Below are 15495 nucleotides of genomic sequence, written 5' to 3' on the forward strand. Positions count from 1 at the left end.
TCGACATTTTCTGGTGTAGTGACCTCTTTTGGGCGCCCAGATCGTTCAGCATCAACTGTGCTCGTACGGCCACAACGAAACTCGGTAAACCACTTATGAAGCATTCCAATCGACGGTGCAGAGTCCGGGTAATACTTATCCAGCCTAGCCTTGGTCTCGGATATCGTTTTCTCGCGAAGATAGTAGTGTTTTTTATCAAAACTCGAAATTCAGATTTTTCCATATTAAAAAAAACTCGGAGGTTAGTCGCTTTTCAGTGCTGTAACTTGTAAATGCGTAAACATAAATGGCTGAAGTTTTGACAGGCGTCATTTTAAGGATCAAGCTCGACGAAAATGGTTCACACTAGTGAATACTAATTCCATCTCTTAGAATGCCTTAGAATGCCTAGTACAAGTTTTGCTGACGCGCAAAATCAAGCAATTATCATCAACACACGAGTCAATTTACTTATTCGGGTAATTTTTTTTTCTAAACTTGCACTAAATATGTGATAGTTTTATCATGTGTATCTTTTGGTATTTGGATTTGAAATTGAATAAGCATTAAGGCTTTTACTTTGAAATGGTGGTATTTAATTCGATGGAAATTTAGGCTACACAAAAAAACTGAGGTTTCCATTGGAACCTATTTTTTATTCCAAATTACAATAAAAATAATAATAATATGTGCTTATCTTAAAGCACATATATAATCAAACTGTGATGGACATATGGTTTGTGAATTCATCTTCATGTTATTTTCAAGAGCGCACTAAACGAACCCTTTTGACTCTCTATAGATATTCATTAGAGCTCAAGTTCTAAATGATAGCAACTTTTATTTGATCCAAAACTTTAGTAAACCCCCAGTAATTTCTGTGTACAACATTTTATTACGTGACATTTTTTAAATTCGCAATTCAAAATGATTTTTGTTACGCTTAAGAGACAGACATATATCCTGAAGGATCTTAAGGAATAATAAACAAGAGATTCCAACATATTTATAACACTGATATAGTGCAAGGTTTGGACAGCTCAATTTTGTTAAGAATTTAGTCTAATAATTAAATTTAGGGTACTATAGGGATCAAATATGTAAAACAAGAGACTTTAAGGACAACAGTTGAATATAGGGTACGACATGGAATACAGGAGTATATCAGGCCTTTGACAATCATCTGATTTAGATTTTCGTTTCCTAATAAAGTAAAGATAACATTAGAAGAATATTCAACTCATTCGCTTTCAAACTTAATTCGCCATTGCATCAGGCCTATTGATCCCTCAACTATTCTGAGCTTGTTTGCCGAAGTTTATGTAATCCCAATATCATCCTAAACTGAAATTCACACTCTGCATGCTGTACAAATTTTAGAGAGATGAGTCAAGTAATTGGTAGCAAAAGCACACTAATGAGGCTACCCAATAAAACAGTACAAGAAATCAAAACAAGAAATGGTGGTTGCATAAAAATTATAATAAATTTCAATTATCATTCAACAATTTTACTCTTTTTTACGTTCTTCGTTTTTATTTAAAACTAAATGGCTTTCGCTCTTTAACAAAAAATAACACGAAAACATTAATTTATCACATTTTTCTATTTTAATTCCAGGACCTTACATACGGAGAAAGTGGTCATAACTGGCGAAGCATAATCTTCTCACTTTTGGTTATTGGCATCGTCATTGCTGGTATTGTTACAGCCATCTACCTCCTTGGGTAAGAAAAATCATTTGCATAATAGTAGTATATTATGAGCTACGGTTGCATAATATTATATTATGCATTTATCTCAATTTTGCGGTTTAGTATTCGACTTCGACTTGTGCTCGTTCGGTTACGGTTCGCACCAAAAAAATGCATGAGTCGTGAAAAGTATTTTGTATCACACTTGCATACGTAGATATGTTAGAAATTTTCAAATTCGGAAAAAAAAATTTTTTTAATTTGAAATTTTGCAGAATAACAAGATAAAACTTACTTTTGTTTACCTTTTTAATGACAAAAATTGAAGACTGAAAAAAAATTGAGATAAACATTTTAATTGCAAAATAAATCGCTATAACTCAGCCAAATATTATGGGAACGGTTTAAAATTTGGTACGCATACCAAGTATATTCTAGCAATGTTTACAAAATAATGAGAAAGTTTGAAAAAACCTTTTGTTTACTAACATTCAACTGCAAATTAAAGTCGGTAGCTAACCACGATTTTTTAGTTCTGCCGACAAAAAGTGTCAAGGAATCTACAAATTTGAAACAACTTTCAGCAATAAAGTTGTTCTATATAGTTAAAAAAGATTTCTGAAGAGTTTTCGATGGATTCATTGGAAACTGGCGGAAATATGTACTTTGTGAAATAGTCTTTTACAGTGCAATCGTTATGCCATGACGCACTATTTTACAAAGCACACACTTTCAACAAATTTTTATTAATCTATCTAAAAATTTCTAGAAATCTTCTTTTAAGTATGTAAAAGCATTTTCTCGCTGGAACTTGTTCCAAATCTGAAGTTTCTCCATACTTTTTGTCGGTGGTAGTATAAAAAGGTGGTTCGCGGCCAACCTTAGTCTGTAATTAAATATTATTAAACAAAAAGTCATTAAAAACTTTATTATAATTTTTTGGACATTCATAGAGTGCACTTTGTATGCGCAGCAAAATTCAAAACAGTTTTTATGATATTTGGCCGAGTTACAATGTATATTTAAATTAATTATAGTTTACTCAGAAAATAAGGAAAACATACCCGTGTTACATAAAATATTCTCTAAAACTGAGAAAAATTTGTTTTCATTAAATTTTCGTCGCTAAAAAATATTTCTTTGTATAATTCTTTAACTAAAATCTTTTTTTACAATTGTTTAGAGTAAAGTGTGCAGTATCAATGTTTTCATGAAAAATGTACGTCACTATACAATTATTTTAAAGTATATTTGAAGAATTATTTAACTGTATTGGACAAATTTCGATTTTACATGCATAATTTGGAACGCGAACAGAAAAGGAAGTACCTTCCTACAAGAAACTATGTAATTTTTACAGATTTAATAAAATTCGTTGATGAGGGCCCTTATTGTGTGCCAAATGATTGAAGCAGTTCAACTGTTTTCAATTCACCTGACCCTAAAGCCGACGATGAACGTCAGCATTATCTACGAAATTTGGAAAATTAAGCAAGTGTTAGAAATTTACAAAAATTCAAAATATCCGTGAAATCCCAAAAATTTCGAACATTTTTTGGAAGTGAGGATAATTGCTGGTGAATTATGATAACTTGTAGGTAATTGATGGTAATTTGGCAGTCATTTATGGTCAATTCGCTTTGACTTGGTCTAGACTGTCAACGTGATCAATTTTTATATTTTTATGTTTCACTTTTTATGGCTTGGTAGATAACTATTTTATAACTTTGAAAAATGTCTTTTACACGAGAGCCCGTTATCTATCGGAAGTTAAAGGTAAAATTTGAGAGACAGTCGTCTATCCAATTAACTCTAGAAAAAGAAAAGAATTTCGGGAAAATTTGCTGTGAAGTGTTCTACTGTCGTTTAAAGGAGCTTGTTACTAATTACAGATACGTTGACGAACTTTTGTACTGGAGCGGAAGGCGTTTGTCATTGGAGGAGTGTTTAGATGGAGATCTGACACCACATCGGCTACCACCGACATGGATTTCTCACGATAAGTTCGTTTATCAAGCAGATGATGGTTCCCTTGCTCTACTGGACACGTCCAATAACACTGTTTCTATTCTAGTATCAAACCACACGCTGGTACGTAGTCAATAAATTTGATTAATGACTTGAAAAATATTTCCATAAATATTAAAATTACGACTCTCTCTCTCCCATCAAAATAGAGGTAACTGGTGTATACTATAATCAGAAAGTTGTCAAAAAGACAGTATAAGGTGGCCGTTTGATTCGAGGAAAAAAATTCCCTGTAATTTCCCGGTTCGTAAAGATTTTTCGAAATCAATGAAATTAAAACTTCGAACTCTTAAACCTGAAAATTGTTTCATTTGAATTAATGAAAACTAAGCTGCAGTTTAAACATTCAAATTCTACTCTCTAAATTTGAATTAGTAGAAATTTTACTAATTCATTCAGAACACTTCATTTTAATTGATGAATCAGTTATTTTCAGAAGTTTACTAACTTTAACAGTAAGAACCCCGTAACTAAAGTTAATCAGTTATGCCGTAACTATAGTGAATCAATTATAGACTTAGAACAAATTGAAAGAGGAAACATTTCTAATTAGGATTTTATTTACCCTCCAATATTATTTGTAATATTGAGGTTTAACCAAAAGTTTAATTATTAATTTTTCCTCAGAATATATAAACTTAGTGTATAACAATACACAGGTGTAAATTTTGTCAAGTACTAAAAATAATTTACAAATTAATTTTACCCGTGTATTGTTATACACGTTTCATTTGAAAATATTTTATTCTTTCCATTACATTTTAATTTTTCACATATATTCGTGTCTCCGTTTGAGAGTGAAGAAAACTTATTATATCTGTATCTCATTGATAACATATTGTCACAAAGCGTCAAAAAAATTTTGAAGGTGATAAAGAGCTGTATATCTGTGTGTGAATAAAATTTCATGAAAGGTAAGTTTACTTTGAAAATTATAAATTATTTGAAGCTATTACTATTATGCATATAACAAACAATATTTTTTTCAAAAACTTGCTGAGTTTCAGTAAAGAGTAAAATGTATAACACGCGTATTTTCTAATTTACAATTTATTTTCATTAAATTCCAAAACTAACTTATATTTCTTAAACAAAATTTTAATAAACACAATTTATATACATTTTTTCCATCTTATGATAATTATTTATTCTAATTAATATAATTTTCTTTAATGTCCATTTTGAATTCCACGCAAGCGCACTGAATTAGGTATTTTCACTTCAACAACAGCTAACTTCACTTTGTTAAAAGCTGAGGGGAAAACAATGCGTCAAATGCATGGAACAAAACTTTATTTCTGTCGTATCGTTGTAATTTATAATAAGTATAATAATTTTATTATTAATTAAATAGAAATTCAAAAATATGAACTATTTTATAAATACAATTATATAGAAAACATTATCTTTTAGGAAGATGTTAGCAAAATAGGGAAAGATTGAACTAAATCCCATGCATTTGGTCCCTTGTTTTACCCTCAGCTATCTACGAAGTGAAGCTAGCCTCTTGATTTGAAGTGAAAATACCTAATTGGCAGCAGACGACGGAAACTAGAGAATAGAAAAATGACAAATTTTGAGAAATTCAGCTGCAAAGAATTGTGCGAGGAAATGCTATCATTAGGCATCGTCGACGATTTAGTCATCGAAAAATTGAAAGGTAGTAATTTTTAATTGAATATTTATGCACAAAACCATTGAACATTTTAAAAGTTTAGCGTCCCTTAAAGGACCTTTAGGGCCATTCCTATGACGGATTTTCCTTTTTTTCTGATTTTTTACGTTTATTTTACATTCTCATTAGAGAATGAAATAATAATCGTTCAAAATTTCGCTCTTTGGTTTTTAACGGATCTTTACGTTTCAGTACTCACTGAGTCTGAAAGTCATAACATTTTGGTGGCATCTAGCTGTATGCTTACCTGAACGTTGTAGGATTGGTACAATCGCGTGACCCATCGATGCACTTTTTAAACATCCTCAAATGAAGGTTATGTTCATTGACCAGATATATGTCCAACCAAAATTAAAAAAGGTTGAGCATTTTAAGAATTTAAAAATATTTTTTTTTTTTAATTTCAGAAATATTTGTCAACGTTTCTTATGCATAAGTGGAAGACTTGCAACATATGTACTTTTATATAATTTTCAAAAATATTTTTTTGACAGATTAGGAAATTTTATTAAAAGTTTTCCCTGTATGTCAAAAATGTTTAGAAACTGAGTTAAATTTTTCAATTAGACCAAAATGTAAGAAATTACTTTTTTTTTAAATTGAAAAAAAAAATTTTACGCGTTTTAGATATTTTTGTCAAAGTTCTTGGTGCACAACAAAAAGACTTGCAAATTATCCCAACGACATTTAAAATTTTTGATAGATTATGAACTATCAATCCAAAATTCTACTAGATATAAAATATATTTTCTTGAGATTTTTTAATTAGACTAAAATTCAAACAGATAATTTTCAAAAACATGGCATTTTTGTTTTTAAGAGATCCGTAAGTTTAAAGCGTTATTTTTAGTGTATTTGAACCTGGTTTACAAATTATCTTGATGAAATTTTTCAATTGGACACAAATTTAAAATGCTCTAGATTAATAAATTTATTTAGTCATTAATTTCACTGTACTATGTATTAACCAGAAATATGTGCATTATTTAGATAATATTTTATATATAAGTAATATTGTTTGATTTAGAATGACTTCAGTTTTCAAATGTTTATATTACTAAATGAATAAGCAATTATTCGATTATTATTCTTTAATTATTTATTTCATTTTTACACTTGCTAAGTAATTTCAAATTTTAAACAATTTCACGTTTCAAAATAGCGCCCAAATATATTTAGAACGTAACCTTTTCAAATTAACTGATTTCTTCAATACAATTATAACTAATCAATCAGTTTTATTAGTGCAGGTACATATAATTGATTCAATTAGTAATTTTCGTTTTACTAATCCAATCAATACAATTCTACTACTTGTCAGTGACTCAATTCTAGCTACAGAAATAAGTAGAATTTTACTGACAATCAGTTATATTTTACTAATTCAAATTTAGAGAGTAGCTCTAAATAAAAAAAAATTACTGTCAAAGCTTAAAAAAGCATGCCTCTGCGCGGGCACATTCTGATCGTGCGCTACCCGCGCAGCTCACAAATTCGAGTGCGATATTTTTCACGATTAAAACAAAAACTATGCACGCGATCAAAAAATGATTTTTTGACAAATATATAGAACTTTCTTAAGTAAATCATGTTTATATAATGTAAATGGAAATAATTGTAAATAATGTTTGAACACAAAGTGAAATTTTTTATTTTTAATAACATTTTTCACAAATAAAAAGAAAAATATGGGTATTTCAAAATAATAGTCTGAAAATAATTTGTTTGTCGTTTTGAGGCGAAAAAATTTGCTGTATAACATTTTTTATATCTAGTATCGTTATGGTGGAAAATGGAAAATTTCTTCTTAACAAAGCATTTGCTATGTATTTAACCGAAACATTTGGTCAAAAATGGCTGGTTAACGAATTCGTCCTTTTCTTCATTTGACCATTTCTTAAATAATAATGTCTAAGGCCCACCCCTACTACTACTACAGACAGGCACACACCAGCGAAATCAAGTTTTACATAAAACTAATACATTTCTAATGGGATGAGAATTTCAATCTTTAACTCAAACGCTTAATAATTGAGCTGCCGGATCGAATAATAAACACGTAGATTTTTTGGCTCAATTAATATGAGTTCTCGAGGTTTTCAAAATTTGTTAAGAACATTAATTTTTGTAAATTCAATTACTGCAAGAAATTTGGTTGAATTCAGTCAAAAAATATTTTCAGCATTCTTCTTTTTCTCCTATCGGGGTTCATTTTCGTTCACGCTGAAAAAATGTATGTGCCCTTATTCGATCCAGCAGCTGAAAATTATTATTATCAAATATTATACAATTTTTAACACTTACTTACTGAAATTTAATTTAAAAAATAATTAGTTAATTTATATTAACAGTTAATCAACTTAAAACGTATCTTAATAACAAATTTCAAATTTAAATGCTTTTAATTTTTATTTGTTTAATTGTTTTAAACTGCACTTTAGAATTCTTTGAACTTAATGTGAATTCACATTCAGGTAACATGTAAGCATAATTGAATGAAAATATTTCTTGAAATAAACGCCCAATTGCAGGAGAACAGAATATCGCACAAAGAGAAAGTTGGTGAATGAGGTGCCGAACGAAGAGCCGGATACATATATAATAATATATCAAAATAACTCACGGCAAGCATCGTCGCTTGTCAAGATAAAATTTTAACGTCAGAGGAGGATTTCAAGTATTGAAAATGTGTGTAACGAACAGTTTTGACATTGCTCCAAATAAATTGTTCACGCCAAAATACATGTGTATGCTATTCCCCAGTAAATTCTCTGCAGAGTGCCAACACACAGTGTGTAATCGCCTCTTGTCAACAATAACATTTACAAGCACAGTTGCGAAGTGTACAAATTCTCGATTGATAAAATAATACTTTCAAGGAGAAATATACACTCACAAAGAATTGTATTGAAAAAAAATTGATTCAACAAAATATTTGAATGAACTAGCCAAATTTATTTATTGAGTCAACTACATTCCCCTTTTACCAAAATATTTGATTAAACCATCTAAAAAATGTATTTGGTTCAACTAAACATTTTTTGGTCCGTAAAGTCACCATATTTTATGGTTAAACGATCAGAAGTTCTGAGTGTACTCGTTTGTCAGTTTTTTTATCCTAAGAGTCTATAGGTGTCTTACATATAAAGATGAATGCTTAGATTTATAAATAAAACTTAATGATATAGTTTCAAATTTAATTTAAGGGCCGTCCCTAAATAAACTGCGTTCCCAATTTTGAGCTGTCTTAATATGCTTTCGTTTTAAGAACGGTTTATCTGCTTAGGGGTAATGTTTACCATCAACCTGTAATTTTAACTTTAAGTTTTTATGTATTAGAATAAAAATTAGCTTTAGACTTTAAATGTAAACTTTCAGTGCCCAAAAAGACGCAATCCAACAACAAAAATTAATTCGAACCAAAGAATTGCATTATACACTAATTAGTTTAATATTTAAGCCAAGAGAAGAATTTTGTCGAAAATAGTTTAAATTTTAAGAAAAAAATTCATAAAAGAATCATTTTAATTTAAAAACGATGAATTTTTAACAAAATGGTTTCATTTTGGACCAAAAAAGATTACTTAAATAATATGATTGAATTCTTAACAAAATAATGAAACTTGCAACAAAATACTTGTCCTTTTAACCAAATAGCTGGATTTTTAACCTAGAAAGATGAATTTTTAACTCAAAAAATTCATTTTCCACCAAAATACGAATTTTCAACAAAAGACGTGATTTTTTAACGAAATATTAAATTTTCTAGTGCAACATGTACGTTTTTAAGGCAAAACTGAATTGGTAATTTTTCAGTTAAGAATGAGTTGAACCAAATTTTCAACCAGTTGAATTCTAAGATTAATGATCAAATTATTAAATAGTTAAATTTTTAACCAAACAGATGAATTTCCCACCAAAAAGATTAATGGCTTACCAAACAAGAAGAATTTTTAATGAATTTGTTGAATTTTAAAGCCAAGAAGACGAGTTATCTACAAAACATTGGAATTATTCAATGAAAAATATAATTTTTCAACAAGAAAGTTAATTTTTGACCAAGTAGTTTAATTTTCTACTAAATGGTTGAATTATGATTTAAAAATTAATGGATAAAATTTTTTTAAATCAAAAATTAAAATTCAAAAGGATTAATTTTCAAAAACAAAAAAGTTAATTTTCAACCAAATAGTTGAATTTTAAAAGAAAAAGGTGATTTTTTAACCAAGAAGATTATTTATGCAAAAAAATACTAATTTTCAACAAAGTACATAAATTCCGTCCAAATAGTTCAAATCTTAATGAAAAAAGATATATCTTCAACTGAATGGTTGAATTTTTAAAAGTAAATAATGATACGAATTTGAAAAGAAATTAATATTCAACTAATAAGATGAACCTTGAACAAAAACCAACAAAGTAATTTTTACAAAGTAGTTCAACCTTCAACAAAAGAAAATAGTTACATTTTTGTGCCAGGCATTTGAGCTCTTATATATTTTGAACCATTCCCCAAAATTTCGATTAAATATTTCATTTTTCAATTTATAAAGTCATTGAATGAAAACTATGTTTTCTATAACGTGACAGAGGGTGACATGTCCTTAATTCATTATTAAGCTGTACCATTGCAGAGCCATCTTTCGAAGAAATTTTAAACTTTATTAAAAATATATGTAGGAAAGATACTAAACGTTATCTAAGTTCTTAAAGTTAATTTCACTGACACCCCCCCCCCCACTCTCTTCCTTATCCACCGACTACCAGTCGTAACTTATAGCGTGACCCCCTACCCCTCAAATAGGTAATATATTTTATGGACAACCCCTTACTGTGATGTAATATATTTAAATTAGAGAACTTTGAGTCTTAGAGTTAATGAAGGAATAACTCGTGTTGCAAACATTTGAGGTTCTATTGTTAGCAATTATAGTAGAATTTGCTAGCTCAATTAAAATAGTTCTAAGGCCTAAGTAGTTCTAAGACCAGCTGATTACATACATTCTCACTTGAGCGAACGAGTGCATAACTGTGTATAATGTGTATTATACATATTTACGTAAGCACTCACAAACATGGTAAAACGCATATGTGCAGATAGATAATAATTGATTGGCAATTTAGAACTGGAATCCCTTTGCGGTAAATGGACATATGTTTTCGGTAGCTTATCTTATTGATTTAAATTAAATCTCGATAATCTATCATCTAATACCCTGCCAGATGTAACTATGACGGAAAAATTTTCTGTATAACATTTTTTTTTCAATGTAGTATAAAATGTGGTTAAAACTTATTAACAATAAATTTTGAAGAAAGTTTTACTAGAAAAAAACGGTTTCGTTCACTTAATTAAGTGAGATACAATTATGTTACAAAGGAAAACATTGAGAGTGTTACCTTAACCGCTTTTTATCAAAAATTTTTCCAATACTCACTGAGTCCTAGAATATGACTATTTTTCAATTGAATTTACCACAAACTAGAAGATACCAAATTTGTGTTACATTGAATTATTTTATTTCATTTTTATTATTGGTAATCGCTCACAGTAAAGAAAAATACTTGCAATTGTCACACCTTGAAACTTTTTTGGAATTAATTCAGTAAAACTAGTTTGGATTCCCGAGCGGAAATTCCAATATGGATCTGATCGGGGCCAAATCGGGCGATCTAGATAGGGCCAGGCTCGAAATTAAACGTGATAACCGATCGGAGCCCAAAAGCGGCGCCTAGGGATAACCCAGTCTGGCCATGGTCTGGCCCCAATTGGGCCCATATTATGTTATTTTTATTTTTCTTAATTAAGAGGGATTTTTAAATAAAAAAATATTTGATCATATATGATGTATGATAAAATATTTAAGTATTTTCCAATATAGTTTTGCTTTCAATTTCTATATTAAACATAATCGAATGGAATAAATTATTTTGAAATAACCGGATTATAATTTTGCAATAGCTCTTCAAGTTATTTTTACAAAAGCGACTATACTACAATAAGAAGGTTGTATTCACATACCGATTATATCATATAACCTAAAAACACGTGAAAATAAATATGCTTATGACGTTATTCTTCATCTAATTCGTTTTCACATTCAACATAGTAAATTTTACTTCTTCTTTTCTTATAAATAAATAACCTTATTTCGAGTTTAGGTTTTATCGGACGGATGATTTGAATTCCCGGCTATGCCCAGGTTTTCTCCTGATCAATTGTTAATTCTTCACGGTTAATTTAAAAGAGTTTAAAAGATTTGTATAATTTCCAACGATTTTTAAAGATTTCAAAGCTTTCTGAATTACAACACGGTGTGTTGCAAAAGATTATAATTCTAAGTAGATAAATCAGATAATTTTTAGTCATAAAAATTACAATTCTGATTTTGGAACAAAGAATCTTATAACTAATTATAATTTTTAATTCAACTTTTTTTAAATTGCTTTCTTCTAAATTAGAATTAAAATTATTTGTCAACATTCCCGTTTTATATCAAAAATTCTCTATTATTCTGAGTCAAATTATAAGTCTTTACTGAAATCCCCGGAGCCAACTAATAATTATTCTATTTCTTTTAGAAAATTCACTGCTCATTTTCCGGATGACTTCTTCAAATTTAAGAATGTATTGTGTATAACTTTGGTACTTGAACATTTATTTTAGAATTTTCGCCGAGAAAAGTAGTCATTACATACGTTTAATACTCAAGATAATGCCATATTAAGTTCAATATGAAAATAATTAATAATATTAATAACTATTTTAATAAAGTAATAAACTATAAATAAAAGCAATAATATTTAAATTGCTCTAATGTTGACACATCTCAATAGTGGCAAAGTACACCAAATTTAAGAAATTTATAAATATATAATAAAAACTACCAGAAAGTGGAAGCTAAAACGACCGCACTTGAATATAATTGTCCATAAATTCATTTTACGATTTTCATGAAATTACATACATACATATGTGAGCGGGATGAATGATCATTATATTTACGTTAAAATTAATGCCGTTTTACAGACAATAATTTTTTTTTTTCAAACCGCAAATAATTTTACACACTGGAAAATAGAGCTTAATTCATGAATGAGTCTGTTTTAATTCAAATGTTAGCCGATAATTATTTGTAAAAACACAATAAAGTAATTTTCTTTCTTTTCTACATATTAATGTGTCGCAAAAAAACTTATTTTCGGGTAACGGATTATAATAGTGGATGAATGTTGTACTTTTCCAACGGGTAAAAAAATTGCCTTACGTTTTTTATGCAAAATTTTCCGTACGTTTGAGCTTGAATGATTTTATGAAAAGGGCAAAGAATTTATTGTAAAATATTCTTTTCTACTATTTTAGGGTATGCTCTGAACGATGCAATGATTTAAAAAACGAAAAATATTAATTTTCAATTAATAATCGACCAATTAAGAAAAAAAAAATTTTTTAAGCAATTTTTTTTCAATCAAAAAATATTGGGAGAAGAATTTTTTTACCATCGCATATATATTTAATTATTTCAGTAAAAAGGTATTTGAATAGTTAATCTTTAAAAAAATTAAAAATATTTAGTGTTAGATAGGTGAAATCATGCTATTAAGATTATAAAAAAAAACATTTTATTGCTATTATACGTCATTTTCACACCAAAATCCTATGCAGCGAGTGAAATATCGTTTTTTCCAACGATTGAGTGATTCACTGATATTATTTTCATAAAAATAGAAGTTAATGTTTTTGATATACAATTTTACATGACTGATGTGTAAAACTGAAGTTTAAGCATAATAATGATGTATCCTCTTTCACTTATGTCCTCTCGCGCTTATATCTCTGCATCACTCTCATTTATGTCCGCTTAGCATCCACCACCTCGCAGTACCACAGGTGGTGAGAACGCAAAGCGTTCGTACGCAGCAGAGCGTCTACAATAAAATTATTATCAAGTATTCAAGTGCGTTTGTGTCATTCATATATACCGTTCACTTCTTGCAACGACCGCACTTGATCTTGATCTTATTTTATCACCGTTGCTGCCTTGAAACTGTAAATGTTGCAGTTAATTCAACAAATTGAGCGCTTCGCGTTCAAACATTGTGAAAATAAATAATAATATATATATATAATTCGATCAATCGAACTTGATACTGGCCTTGCTTAATAACATTTTCTGCCCTGACACAGTGAGTGTTGCACTCATTTTCAAGTATTGAGCGCTTTGCGTTCAGACGTTGCGAGAAGCAGGCGATTTATGTGATTACATTACTACACTTGATCAAAACAGATCATCTTGAAACCTCCTTCCACCAAAAAGCGTTAGATAATATATTTACAGTGAAACTCTTCTATAGCGTTAATTTTAGGACTGACGGTGGGTGGAAACTAAATCATTTTACCATATTCCGCTTTTATTTGTTCACGCCTGAGTGCTCGCCTAAGTGACAACCGTAGAACTCGCGCACCCTGCTCCCCGCATAACACAAGCCCATTGACATCCAATTTCTAAATTGACAAACCAAATCCGCCAGCCAATATTTCAACAAAATAGTAATAGCCCCATTGGCAAAGCAGATTAGCTGTGGTGAAATTCCGATGTGTTTGGACTCGGAACGATGAATTCGCAGAAACACCCCCCAGTGGAATTCAAACCTTCTGCAATTCTATGCCACATACCTAGAGCCGACCAATCCTCCTTCCCTCATTTTGTTTTGTACCGTTTACTCGAATGCGATATAAAAATAAAGCCTACGTAGTATAAAATGTGGAATGCAAGGTATTCCATAGTTTGCTAGAAGTAAGGGGGAAAGCTTCGGGGTATTGCATTTTCTGCTCGATGGCTCGATTTTTCCTTGGGGGCTGCAAACTAGTAGAAAAATAAGAAAGAATAAAGTGAGTGTGGGTCGGAGGTGGGGGGGGGGGTGAAAGAAGCTGTAACCGAAACAGAGGGTGATTGATCCCAGTAGCGAGATCGCAGTACGAGGATACGGAAAAGTAAAAGAAGGATAAAGGAGGGGGAAAAAGGACAGAAGAGGGGTTGCTCGTTTTGTGGACGAGTTCCAAATCCTCATCCCTTTTCTGTTCCTATGTACTTCACTGAGGATGGGGTTTCGAGTCGGAGGACCGGGATACGAGGGAATACCGCATTGATCGGAACAGATCTGGCGTCCACTAGGATCCGCACCCGACGTCGCCACTAAAGTTCTCAATTGTAACGAAAAAATGCGGAAAAACACGAAAAGTGACGCGTACACTCCGCTTTCTTGGCCCAAGTTTCTCTGGGAATATTTCAAGGTGCCCTAACTATAACCTTTGTAGTAAGACAACTTAAGAGATGAAGATTGCAGAGAAGAAAAATCGGCCGAGGAAATGATGGCTCTTCTTCAAATCTCGATTTGCTTTTTATATAGTAGAAACTTATCAAGTGATATGAATCAAAATCTTTATATTGAATGTTATATGGAAGTATTATTTTTATAATTCCGAAAACATTTAAGATTCCGTTTACACGGAGAAAAATATAATATTGTATGAAAAGTACGTACGTGTGCACTTGTTCATAAAGCAGAGAAAACCGAATCCATTTTACAGCATGGAAAGAGGTACAGGTTAGGGTGTGAGAATAAATTAGTTTTTAAATATAGCATTGGAGAATAAAAATAAAGAGATATGTGTTTAATAGTTTTGCAGAAAAAAATTTCTCTTGGGAATTTCGAGTTATCGTAGTTAACCTAAATCCCAAATCTATCCACAATTGACGAAATGTTTTTAAATGGTATATTGTTTTACTGATTACTTATATTTGAATATATGTTTCTGCAGATGTTGGGGAAATCCTTGCTATATCGAAAATTGCTTGATGTTGTTGATCCATATCCACCCAATGATCCATGGAAAATATGGAATTTAAAATACATGACCCAGTGGCCGTTTTTTACTGATAATGTAGAAAATTAATTATTTAAAGACTACATTCTTAAATTTTTACTTTTTAATGAACGGCTGTTGACAACTTGCGCTACGCATGTCGTAAATTATTTATTTAGGTAAACTATTTTTTTAACAAGAAAATTTTTTTGGTAAAAATATCAAAATATTTATATTTATCGTAAGTTGCT

General features: G+C 30.1%; 1 protein-coding gene across 3 annotated transcripts in view; it reads left to right on the forward strand.

Annotated features, from left to right (window-relative positions):
* LOC117168311 (inactive dipeptidyl peptidase 10) overlaps nucleotides 1-15495 on the forward strand; it is a 236026-nt gene that overhangs the window by 174200 nt on the left and 46331 nt on the right. For all 3 annotated transcript variants that reach the window (XM_033353870.1, XM_033353871.1, XM_033353872.1), the window contains 2 exons: nucleotides 1600-1706; nucleotides 3566-3764. In XM_033353870.1, coding sequence (XP_033209761.1) covers nucleotides 1600-1706; nucleotides 3566-3764 — 306 coding nt within the window. The remainder of the gene's footprint in view (nucleotides 1-1599; nucleotides 1707-3565; nucleotides 3765-15495) is intronic.

Source organism: Belonocnema kinseyi, chromosome 2 (genome assembly GCF_010883055.1).
Source record: "Belonocnema kinseyi isolate 2016_QV_RU_SX_M_011 chromosome 2, B_treatae_v1, whole genome shotgun sequence".
Lineage (NCBI taxonomy): Eukaryota > Metazoa > Arthropoda > Insecta > Hymenoptera > Cynipidae > Belonocnema > Belonocnema kinseyi.